The 13,158-nt window shown below is 45.0% G+C and overlaps 1 protein-coding gene across 1 annotated transcript; it reads left to right on the forward strand.

Annotated features, from left to right (window-relative positions):
• The first annotated feature begins 485 nt into the window (after positions 1-485).
• On the forward strand, positions 486-12,802 carry LOC135388119 (metal regulatory transcription factor 1-like). The gene is made up of 8 exons (XM_064617460.1): positions 486-782; positions 3,959-4,179; positions 5,818-5,968; positions 6,037-6,168; positions 7,517-7,590; positions 9,260-9,369; positions 9,450-9,663; positions 10,784-12,802. The coding sequence occupies exons 1-8, from the start codon at positions 553-555 to the stop codon at positions 11,131-11,133; spliced, it is 1,482 nt and encodes a 493-aa protein (XP_064473530.1). The 5' UTR covers positions 486-552; the 3' UTR covers positions 11,134-12,802.
• Positions 12,803-13,158: the final 356 nt, after the last annotated feature.

Raw genomic sequence — 13,158 nt, forward strand, 5'->3', positions numbered from 1 at the left:
GATCAAGTTTAGTTCGCCGCATCTGTATGTCTTTGAGAGATGAATAACAGGAGACGCGCCAGAGACTGTGGCTTGTTTTTTTTTTTTTTTTTCACTTTCTTTCCCTGTTGGTGGGTGTATTTTTAGTGCAGTCGATTGCCTGCTCACGCGGAAGCTCCTTAGCACCCACATTATAGTTCTGGCCATCGCCACTTCTATTCACTTTCATGGAATTTGTTGGCGCTAGTTGTCCTCTTATTTGTCGTCTGCTCTGGCGGACTTCATTGCCTTTTCGAGCTTTCTGGAACTGTGTGAAACACAAGATACCCAAACAAGACCTTCCGTGAACGGCACGTAGATCTACGTATTTAGCATAACATTCTTGACGACAACCCGGTTCTTTGCGCTACTCATAAACACAGTGCATAAACCATGGCATAAACAATGCTGCTAGCGCACCTAGCGATGGAAAAGTCGCGTAGGATTTCCTCGGATGACAAGGTCATGGAATAGAGTGAGGTGATAGAGTAGCCAGAGTAGCTCGCGAGCTGCGTGAAGTGGTGTGCACGGTTGATGGTTGATGTGGAGTGCACTATGGAAGATAATACGTCTTCTCCTCGCACACCAAGGACCGTAACGTTCCACGAGTACCTGTATGACAGTTTAGACAACTCAACCTTTGGCCAGCAAATCTTCTCGGGCAAGACCGACCTCATGGGTTTCGAGGATTCAGCTGACGATCCTATTGCAACTGAAGACGACTTGAACAGTTTTATGGAAGATCACGAGAATGAAAATGCTGGGTAAGTCAGTGTCTCTCTAGAAACTTCAAGCAATCTACCCTGAAAGAGAACAGAGTGTTCCTACCTATGGTAGTATACGTAGTTGAGGCGGTGGTATATCGAAGCGCGATTGTCCTAACTTGGGTATCTCACAGGTCCTTGCGGTACTTTACAACTTTACCGCGCGATTTCAGTTCAGTCACTTGTTTTGAGTTTCGTGCTGTCTCTTAAACGCACCAGGATTTTTCCTGCACTGATTTGATCACATTGGTTGTCGCTATACACTTGGGAAAACTGTTCAGCGCAATTCCCCGCGGTAGCAAATAACGTCGCATTGCGAAATGGGCTTATGTAACTAAATTTAAACGCTTTTTTCACTTCTTGCACGCAAACTATGCCTCCTAAAATTTACTACCGCAAGGACACGCCCACATTTTCTGCTAATATAGCATTAAAGTCTACTGAGGGCAAATCGTATTAGTAAGGCATTGCACCGGCGAAGAGATAACATTTGGGTGCGATTGCACAGGCAAAGCGCAACGATTTCAATAAACGCTACGTGACCAGTAAAAATTTGAATATTTTGTCAGCTGTAACGTTTGTTTGGATATGTAATTAACTTCCTTCTACATGTTGTTTGATTTGATTAAGAAAAAAGAAAACTGTCTCCTTTGACAAATTATCGAATTAATTTTTGTTCACAACTCACGTAGCGATTTTTGTTGGATGCTACTTATCATTGCCAAGCATGCCTTCATTAATTGTATGCTCGTTATCACCGGCAGTCCGTACATCAAGCACACATCTCGCATGTTTGAATGCATGTAATTGAAATTTGAGACCTGCCAATTCCCCCTGCCGAAAGTCAATTTGTGCCTCAAGCTGCCCCATCCCATTGCTAAGTGGCAGGCTTGCAGGATCTCGTCGCACGTTTGGAGTGAATATAATCTCGGCTGAAGCAGAGATATGCTCTATCGGGCTGCTGTGAACCGCTAAACCACAGTTCAGCTTGCTCGAAACACTTGCGGGCACTTCCGAGTTTCACGCTACTAGCATTCAAAGATCCTTCACGAGATCCATCCAGCTCCTTCACTTACATGTGATAGTGTTTGTGACCACAAAGCTCGCTGAGTGCTTGAGAATTCTTTTTTTACATTGCACAAATGCATTTCAGACCAACGAGATTCACGTAGATTAAATGCTGCAGCATACCTTACTCGGGGTTTGTGATTCGGTGTGTAAGTTATCACGAGAGACCACTTCAGATAACTATGCGGCAGACAAAACTGCGTATGCAAGGATCAAGACAGCCCTGTGTTTGTTTTGCATTGCGTGACTCAATGAAAAGGGTGCATTGTGTAAGAGGGGAGCAAATGGGATAAAGCTGCATTTTCCTTAGATTTTCATATACTTCTGAGGGAGGGGGATAGGTTTATTGAAAAAAACAAACAGAGACTCCGTGCACATGCGTTAGACATGCGGACCTGCCTATAGACATTGGCAAAGAGGCCACTAGAGAATTATTGTGTAACATATTATAAAACCTGGTAAGACAGCTCCTTCCGTTTTGCATAACAAAATAAGGTTCATCTTTTTCTACTCTTTAACTGCTTGAGCATGTGCAACAGCTGTAATGGCCATTTAATATTTGGTACAAGATGATGGAATTGCTACAGTTTCATAACATAAAATTTACCGAATTGCTTCTCTCCTGGTTTCTGAACCCTCATGAACCAAAGGCTTGCAGAAGCATGAAAGAGTTCTGTTAAGTTGGTAAATCTAGCCAGAACTAGTATTTTGACACGCAGTATAGAAATCATGCATTTTGGCAATCTACTTGGTTATGCTACTGCTTGGCACTTAATAATTAGTGAACGTTTACATATTGCAAAAAAAGAAAAAATTTAAAGGTTTTGCGCGTGTTTCTTAATGGGAGGCAAACAATTAAACTCCGAACAACTGATATGTAACAGTAGTTGAAAAACCGGACAGTGGCGAGAATAAAATCATACATCTCTTGATTGCCGGTTGAGTGTGTTAACCAATTGCACTACGCTGGCATCCGTTTTCCAATGACTTACCAAGGGGCCCCATTCCACTAATGGGACACGCAGTCATTCTCATACACACACATACAACATGTATATTTAAGCCTGAGAACAGTTACTTTCCATCAAATAAATCTGCTCTGTGATAATTTACTTTACTCTTCTTAGAAGTATTCTTTGCTCTTAAAAGTATTCTTTGTGTCCTGATAAATCATACAGAGGCTTAATTGAGCACGAAGGGGAAAAAAATTAGAGGAGTTCGACGCTCCGATGCCTGTGCAAGCGCAATCATCGAGATGTGAACACAGTGCTATCCGAGCTCTGTCAAAGACCAAACCAAAACTGGAATTAAATCTTTACGATACCTTCGTAACATTCAGGGAGAAGGCCCTCTGTGGCTGCTGCATGCACTAACATCGTATTCGTGTGTATTGGAGTTTGCAACCTTGCATGCATTTGCCAGGATTCCAGAAATTTTCTCCCTCCCCATAAATGTGTTTGTGTCATATGCACTCGCGTAAACGTGTGCAAACTTGGCACGTTCATGTAGAGGTCATCACATCATGCTGCTGTTGCTTGTACAGGCATGTAAATGCCAACTTCTAACATCCTTTCCTCATGTTATGTGAAGCCAGCGCATGATTCATCGATACAAGAACGTGTCTTCTGGCTAGGGTTGCCACCTTTCGTAGTGAAAAATGCCGGCTGAGGGAGAGGAGGTGGAATAGAGGGAAAGGAGGAAATGTTCACGGGAATGGGAAAGTGGGTGAAGGGTGGAGAGTATACAGAGAGAGAGAAAGAAGGAACCAGCGTACTCGCTCAAGACAACAATGATAATAATAATGAATAACTAAGAAACCGACTGTTGACTACGGAGTTGGGTCTGCGCTCCAGATTTATTCAAGCTGCAGTGGAATGTTGAAAGGAAAACCCCGTAAAAGCCCCTATGAAAGGTGTTGAGCCACAAATACCGGCAAAAGGCTGCCGGTATCATCTTCCTACCGGCAGCCGGCAGAGCGAGCAAATAACCGGCTGTGCCTGTATAATACCGGCCTGGTGGCAACCCTACTTCTGGCTTTTTGGTCTTCCCTCAGTGTATTCTTTGCGTCTTTACGCAGTGAAGCAATTTGTATTGTTCGATATCCGCAGGTACATTCAGCACACAATATCCGCGGATCAAATCTGCATGCAAATCAACCCTGGCAACAACCCGATGCCCATGAACCCAACCCATGCGACACTCACGATTCAGAGCGTCAACCAGGAAACTCGCAGGAGGGAGATAAAACGTTTCCGCTGCAACTACGAGGGTTGTCCACGGACGTACAGCACGGCGGGAAACCTGAAGACCCACCAGAAAACGCACACAGGTAAGAAACTGGAACAGCAAAAGTGTGCTGCGCTAGGTGCTTAGGACTCACAGAAGACAGGTCTTCCCACCTAGGGCTGTACTCAAGGTATGCTTGAATGTAAGCTTTTAAAGGGGCACTAAAATGCAAAAACAAAAGTTCATTTCAAGTTACGTTACACACTTTTTTAATTTCGTACTCGTTACCATAATTCAAAACTTTGATTCCGTTACGGAGCTACAATCGAAATTATACCATACTCTTTCTTCCTTCGGCACTTAAAGGAGCAGTCTAGAGGCCCACAACTTTGTTTCTGTTCTTGGTCAGCATGGAATGTTAGGCGGCCGAAAACAGTTTTCCCACAATTAGTGCAACCGTAGCGAAATTGGGACGCTTGCAATAGCTCCCTGAACCTCCCGTGTGCGAAACACCCTCCTTCGCCTTCACGATAGGCACGGGATGAGAGCCACCACGCGCGTCACTATGTGACGCAAGTGGTGAGGACGCTCCTCATTGGACCCGGGATCGCATGATCGAGGTGAGCAACATCGCGCAGGCCGGAGCGTCTGCTACCGCTTTCGAGACGCCATGCGTTCTCCGGCTATGTGATGTCCGAAACGGAGGGTTTGAAGGCTGTCCACAACACAACCACGATTTTTTGGGACCGCAGACACCACGGGAAGAACGAGTAGTGCAGCCCGAAATTAACTGCGCTTGTACAGCGAAAACCCCGTGCTTCCTGACAGTGTGAAGCCTGTCCGACCGTTTTCACCGCACAGTTGGTTCAGTGGCTAACAGGTGGCGCCACAGTACCGCCGCCATCGCTTGCTTTCTGCTACTGTGAATTCTGAGATTGCACAGAAGCCACGGATATATTACTCTTGTGATCGTAATCTTATTTTTCCAGGCTGCATATATGCTTTGTTTTTTTTTTAGAAAACGTGATATAAATCAGATAAAGAATAGAAGTCAACAAGAAACAGCTCGCAATGTTCGTAGCAGACGGTTTTTCCTACGAATGAATCAGGGGCTCTCTACCACCAACGTCACAGTAGAGTGGGTGTGGTCTGCAGTTGGAGCGCTCCGGCCTGTCACCGCGGCAGCGATTTTCCAAATTAATTGCACCGTGGTGAAACAGCTTTGGACAGAAATATTTTGTGGGAATGCTTTTCACATACTGCTTTACAAGATGACAACAGTTTTTGGCCATGTTAGATACCACTTTAATGCTGCTTTAACAGTGAACGTCGTTTCAGCTCGTGCGTCAGTGTTTTTATAGTCCATGCTGCGCGTGCCATGCCATGGAGCAGTCCCGGTGAAAAACATGGTGCGCGTTGTGAAGCGGACTGGCGTCCCTGTCCGAAGGACGTGAAGATAAATGTTGTCAGTGGAAGATTCGCGAGAGCTGTTGTGGGCCACAATTCAGTGAATCGGTATTGGAAAATGCAGCAGCGCGCATCGTGCCGCGCATATACGGAACACCACGATCGGACCCGGTAGCGCTGTGTGAACTAATTTCGCTTACATCACACCAGTTGAAACACAGACTTTCATTCGAGAGCAAGTTGTTTTTGCAGTTTGGGTGCCCCTTTAAAGTGCTCTCGTAATCAGACCACAGGTACAGTTTGTCGCATTGCAGCTGTACGCGTCTCATTGCAGGAGAATACACGTTTGTGTGCACTCAGGAAGGCTGCGGAAAGGCCTTCCTCACTTCCTACAGCCTCAAGATCCACTTTCGGGTGCACACGAATGAACGGCCGTACGAATGCGACGTCAGCGGCTGCGAGAAGACGTTCAACACACTTTACAGGTGTGCGTTCTGCACCTGACACACTCTCAGCTTCTCTCACGTTTCGTTTGTTTGTTTTTTCAACCTAGGTTGAAAGCGCATCAACGCATCCATACCGGTGAGACCTTCAACTGTGGCAAAGACGGCTGCCTCAAGATCTTCACCACCCTGAGTGACCTCAAGAAGCACACGCGTACACACACCGGCGAACGCCCTTACAGGTGAGGGTGCGGTCACTGCGGTGGTGACCTGATTTAAGGCCGACTCATGCGATCTACAGGTTTTCGCAGCGATTTTAATCCAAGTGCCAGCTAAATTAATCCATGCCCCATAAAGTTTGCATGGCACATAGATTAATTTAGCTGGCACTCGGATTAAAATCAGCGGGAAAACCTGTAGTTACGTTCGCGTCCGGCGAGGGATGGCGGCACCGTCGGAAAATTGTTTTCTTTGTTGCGCAGAACATGCTAGCAAATGACAAAACGATTATTTCCGTACGTAGGAATCTGGCAAGCTGCAGTAAGTTTGTCGAATTTGTTGATTGCAATCGATTTCTAGACTGTTACTGCAGGGAATGGTATCATTTTGGCCCATCCTGGCCATCCGTGCTGAGAGAAGCGATTTTGTTGCATCTCTCCATAGACTCCCGTGCATCGAAAATTTGACAAACTTTAATCCACCAAAAATCAGTGGATTGCTTCAGGCCTTCAAAAATGTGTCATTCCCTAGGTAAACTCGAGAGGAACACGCCTGTACTTGTTCAGTATGGAAATTTAGCGAGGTTTACGAGGACCCTCTGAACAAAAATTCCCAATAGACTTTCTTAAGAAGTGAGTCCGCCTTAATGATGATTTAATGATCCGAAGCAGTCACGCGAAACCTGTGGGGATGACGACGGGCCTGAGTTTACGTCGCTGGAAGACGTCGCTCTCCTGTATTGGCAATCTCGCTTGCAAGGTGTGACATAACGTAGCATTCCAATGCACGCAGCTATCTCGTGATAACCTCACCGAGCAAACATGCCCAGTGCTATGAGGTGAGGAGGAGTCATGCAGAGCTCTGGAGTCATGTGGAATACCCTGCCATAAACTTTTCTGCACCCACAGTTTCCGTGGCACCATGTATTGTCCGAGCTGAGTTTTCGGCGCAGACCACGAGAATTTCTGACGAGCTAGCCCAATAATGCTATCGCATTAATAAATACCAAGGACAATGATTTGTGATAGTTACTGCAGAAACTTAATCAACTTACAATATTCTATAATACTATATAAAATAATAAATAAAAATAAATTAGTAAAAAATTAAAAATAAAAAAATTAATAAAAAATTATAAATAAAATAAATAAAAATATATCCCATTCATCATCTTACAATAAAGTTGTTGAAACAACTTGTTACCGTCCCCAATTGGCATTTGCCGTCTTTTCGTGTACGCCAACCTAAATGCATGAACTACATTCTTTGCTGGTAGAGATGTGCATCCATGTTGCCTCAGAGTATAATCTGTTGAAGGAGCGTGTTTCCTGTATTGTGCGAAACAGGTCTAATGGGAAAGTTTGCCTGCAGGTGTGACACAGATGGCTGCGGAAAATCTTTTGCTGCGAGCCACCATTTGAAGACTCACATTCGAACACACACTGGTAAGTCATTCTTTGATAATCAAATTTTGCAAACTGTATGAGTGGGTTGATTTTCACAGTGAACATTACCAACGCCTTCTGGAGGTATCACATTGGCACACACGGAGGTGAAAATGGGGAATTTGGCGGTCCAGAGCAGAGTTCCAGTAATGGAAACTTTTCAAATGTAATATCGCAGCGGTTCTCAAATGGGGGTCTGCCAAACCCTTTGGGGCCCGCAAAGACATTTCTATGGTACGCAGTACCCTTGCTAGTCGGTGAAACGAATGCGACCCAGCGACCGACCAGCGGCAGCTTGTGTGGAGCAGTGGAAGCAGCATCCGCATGTTACAAGCAGAGGGGAATCTCTACAGCACCGTGATTGGTCATGGTCTGCTGGCATTGAGCATCACATGGCCCAGCCTCCTTCCCTCTCCCGTCATGTTGAGGGGAAATTCTGTGTCACGCTGGTTATGTTTAGAGCCTGAAGTTTTCGGGAAATATTTTTTTCCAAATTCAGGGGGTAAAAAAAAAAGGTGTACTCTAAATTCATGCGAATTCGGGTGGGAAAACTTTCAGTATGCTAAATTCGGGAAGAAATCGGGCTCAGTTACTCGAACTAACTGTACTGGTTTGGTACAAATGGTGATGTAACTACTTTTGCTGCCAAACAAGTTTGTGTGGAACCCCACAGATGTAAAAATCGGGTTTCATCCTAAAGAAGCAACTTTCAGTTCGGGGTGCAAATTCGTGGAAGAATCGGGTTAAACCCTACAACTTCAGGCTCTAGTTATGTTACATGTCTGCCAAGAATTGCGTACGACCGCGGCTGACTATCGTCTACCGTTACGTGTCTCACAACTTCTACTGTACAGCTTCTGCGGCCATTTTTGACAATATGTGCATGTAAATATGCCTTTTCAAAAGTTACACGCCCAAAGAGCAAGTGCAGAAATTGCCTGTGTGTCAGTTCAGACATCTGCTTTTGTCTGAATGGGATTGTACCACCTATCAGTGCACCCGTAAAAATGAAATAGTCCATCATTTGGTTGATGATTCTTTTTCTTGCAGGCAATAAATAATCTCATTTCGCATTAATAATTTGTTGTATTCATCTTTCTGATAAATTCACATACCCCCTCCTACGTGCCTGCGCTGAGGGGGTATCATCCCATCAAATCCTCAAGCCTAGAAGGGGTCCCCAACACATGCATGGTTGAAAACCACTGCAATATCGGGTCATGAGCATGCTCATTGAGGGGCATCTTGTGTACTCCGACTGTATGTTTGACCTACACGTTATCCAATTGCCATTGTGAAATACCTTTATATACCACTGCATGAGAAAACCTAAGCACAGTAACCATGCAGTCCAGAACGTCTAGTATGTTGTCTATGAGAAGAGGTGTCTCAATGCTGCAAGCTGCAACCATTCCAGAAGCTGGGTAAATGAAGGAGAATTGTGGTGCGAATGACTCACATCAGAAATCTAAAATTTTTGTACATAACAACAACTCTATTTTGTGATGATTAATGGGGGGTTTCGTTGCCAGGGCCGATACCCTACCCCTTGGGTTCTATACAGAGTCAGAAAGTGAAAACGTTTTTCTTTCAGGGCCACTTTTCATTGGCATATCATGTTGTGACCCTTAACCTTTTACGTGTACATGTACAACTTACGCATTTCCAGGTGAAAAACCATACTCATGCACACAAGACGGCTGCCAGAAATCATTCACAACACAGTACAGTCTCAAAACGCATATTGCAAGGCACGACAGGCCGCAGGACAGTGACGAGGTATGATGACCATCCACTAGAGATCGGAAATACAGGGTTTATTTTTCTTTCTTCATTTGGTTTGTTCATGGTGGTTTCAGGACCAGGTGCTCACATTCCACCTGGACGGTTCCGAGATGCAGCCGGCTCAGATGGTACCAGAGCATGAAGAAGACGAGAACGTGCCAGACTCAAGTACAGCCCACGTACTGCTCAACACAATGGTGGGATCGCAAGCGACGGGGTCTACCAGGACGTTGGTCAGTGTTCCTGTTCAAGCGTTCGACGTTGCGACGTCTTCCGGTGGTGTACGAGGTAAAAAGTTCGTCCACAAATTTAGTGTATGGTCAACCCTTGATTTACAAATTTTTTTCGTTTTGTGTAAGGGGGAAATATGAAGGGGTCAATAAAGCAAAAACGTCAACAGTATCCTGGGCCACACTGTCAAAGGGCAAAAAAAAAAAAGCGATTCGCCTGTTTACGACAAGGTATGGTTACCCAAAAAACCCATTTTGGACCCCCTGACCGAGAAGCTGCAACCACTTATAAATCATGGGTTGACTGTGTAGTGAAAGTGCATGGTGTTATGATATGGTACGAATTTACTGGTGTCCGAGAACAGCCACTAATAAAGTAATGTATAGGGCCTTGTGGTTTAGGGTTAAACGTTGTAGGGTACACAGTAAAATCCGTTTTTACCCCCCTTCCCCCACGATTTGTAGGATCATCAGGGTAAGACACAAAATAAGTCCCGAAAACTAACTTGGCACAGCGCCAAATTGCAAATTGGCCACGAGTATGGGCAGTGCACAGTCAGCTCGGCTGCTCCACGCCTTGTGTTCATCTAAAATGAGAGAAGGTATAACTTTTGTATTTTGCACCTGAAAATCTGCTGCTCCGCCCGATATCGTCCGACTTTACCCCATTTTATGGCTCCCGAGATAAAACCCAATTAGCCCACCCCGCCCGGCTTTCAAAAACGTACAAACCCAAAACCACAAGGCCCTAGGTAAAACCCCTTTGAAATGCCAAAAATGAAGCCCGAAGTTTTAGGGTCTAACCCAACTCTTCCCCGAATTTGCACCCGGAATTGAAGGTTGCCTCTTTACCCGATGAAACCCGATTTTTACACGTCAAATTGCCCTCACTGAGACATCTGTAGGAACGCACACTAACCTGTTTGGCAGAACATGCAGTTTTAGTTTAAGTAACTGACCCTGATTTCTTCCCCAATATAGCATACTGGAAGTTTTTCCACCTGAATTTGCATGAATTTCGTGCACACGTTTATTTACCCGATTTTTACTCCCCGAACTTAGAAAACATATTTCCGGAAAACTTCAGGCTCTATACTCATAAATCAAGGGTTGACTGTGTAGTGAAATCCCATGTTGTTATGCACCAGAGAAACTCATGCGAGTCATCTTTCCCACAGCATATGCAATGATCCCGTTGGACATAATCAGCCAGAACCAGGGCTCGGATGTTGCACAAGTATTAGTCCAGGGTACGCTGGCGGTGAGCTTAGCTTCGGACGCAGAACGACCGGAAGTGGACGTTCTGTGCCTGACTTCCAGCGGGGGTGACTGCCAAGAGTGCCTGAAAGAACAGCGGCTTCCTGCGGCCACTGCACCGCCGCCTCCTCCTCCTCCTCCGCAGGATCCGATTCAACCGGTAGATCAAGCGGCGGAAGAGCTGGTAGACGATCCGTCTGTGTTCTTGTCCGGTGTGGATCCCGCGGATCCGATGGTTTCTAGTCGTAAGGAGCGCGTCTGCAGTTTATAACCCATGTTGTTCAGTTGGAGAAAGCAGAAATGGTGCTTTTTTTTGTCCCTTTTGCATGCCGACGTCTTCCGCTGATGTTGCCGCGGAGTGGTTTGAAACACGTGTACCCTGATGGTGACATACAAGGCACAAAGTGTGTTGTCTTGCGACGGGTGTTATGAGTATAACATTTTAGTGAGAGTATTATATTTTGATGTTGTCTCCAAGACTAAAACGTGTCGATTGTTTCGGGTGGCTTTTCTTGTGTATCGTATCGGCAACTAATGGAAAGTGGAGTGCCTAAATGCCCGTTTTAAGTGCTAATGTTTAGCATACCTGCATTTAATGCTCAATGTACATTAGGAATGCATACCACAAATGGGTTAACCGGTTCATGTTCTTGTTTGGAGATTTTGGATGGTTATAAGTCTGGATATCTGCATCGCACTGAGTCACAATAGCGCAGTCACGCACTTAATGACCTGAGTGTGTTCACCAGTATGTCTTTTTTTTTTTCAACGTGCAGCACACAGGGATGTAACTTTACTTTTACGCTTAACAGCGCTTGCCCGATCTGAAATAGCCTTGGAGCTTTACAACGAGGGCACTGTAGAAATCGCTCGTAACCTGATGAACACGTAAGCACTTTATTTACGAGACAGTTCACATTGATTTCTGTAAGCCTGGAAGAACTGCAGCTTTAATCAGCTGTGCTTAGTCACATGTGCAGTCGTAATCGTGTTCTTAGTGAGAGAGAATTTGAACAGCCATGTAAATTTCCGACATCCAACTTCAGCACTTCATATGCACTGTATTTATGTGTACTGGTATGTGTTGACAAAATGATAAACTGCTTGCAAAAGACATATGCTAGGATTTAAACATGACTCCTATCATTAGTGTCCATTTGCGGTCTGCATTCCTCGCGTACACTTCCTCGCAGTTATACATTGTGTTCCAAGCTCTTGTGGTTCGGCACGAGTCTGTCTAGGGTCGTGTAATCATTGTGAGCAAATCGAGCCTGCGATCTAGCGAAATAGCTTGAGAGCATGTGACCTCTCATGGGATGGAACAAGCATAGTTTAACCTTCTCAATTTTTGTACTGATTACCTGTAAATTGGTCGGGGATAAGCCATAGAATCAACCAAGTTCTTCCGCACTTAAAGCTTACAGAACACAGTGTGGCATCATTTGAAGTCCAGGGGATATGCTTATCCTGTTAAGATCATCCTTAAAAAGTGGGCCTCAAGTGCAAAAATTTATGCTCGCAGAATGAGAGATGTGGGTACCTTGACGGGGATACCAAAGGAATCTGTTTCATCCCTTGCATCATTCGTGATTTAAGCACGAAAGAAACGTTTTTCTCCTCTTGTCTTCTCCTCAAGATGCGCAGGGTGCCCTACCAATTGCACCAATTGGAGGCCTTGCGGTTTCCTTTGCACTCAAATCACGAATGACCTGATTGGTAACACGACATGATGACATGGGTTCTGTTCCTTTTATACTGCTGTCAAATCTTTCATTTTGCCAGGGTAACGTCTTGCACTTCAGTGGCCCTTTAATATCACCAGGGACATTAACTGGTCCACTCCACTGAATGAGTGTACATGCCCACTTACTTCCGCCACCAGGTGTCACCGAGGGAGAGCATGACTGACTATGTTCCATAAAGTTTTGTTCAGCACTGAACCTGGTGCATGTTTTTGCCCGCTTTCCAAGTTTTGCCTGGTAATGTTGTCAGTAAGATGCAAGTAGGAGTGAATGCTGATGACCTGCGTAGTTTACTTGTAGTCCTGTGTTGCTAGAGTGGGTCAGGAACCCATTGAGAACAGTTGCAAAGCTTTCTGAGAACCATGTGGGAGCTCTTTTTTTTTTTTTGTCTGTTGACCATGAATCAAAGTGTGCAACCGAAATTTTTGTTGCGTTCAGGTTGTTACGGCATACGGAAGTTTCTGTAAAGGTATACATTGGTAGCGGGCACTGCACAGGTTATTTTAACATATTGTTGAACATGCAATGATGCATCCACTTGTCGGACATCACAG

The sequence above is a fragment of the Ornithodoros turicata genome, chromosome 3, assembly GCF_037126465.1.
Source record: "Ornithodoros turicata isolate Travis chromosome 3, ASM3712646v1, whole genome shotgun sequence".
In the NCBI taxonomy this organism is placed as follows: Eukaryota; Metazoa; Arthropoda; class Arachnida; order Ixodida; family Argasidae; genus Ornithodoros; species Ornithodoros turicata.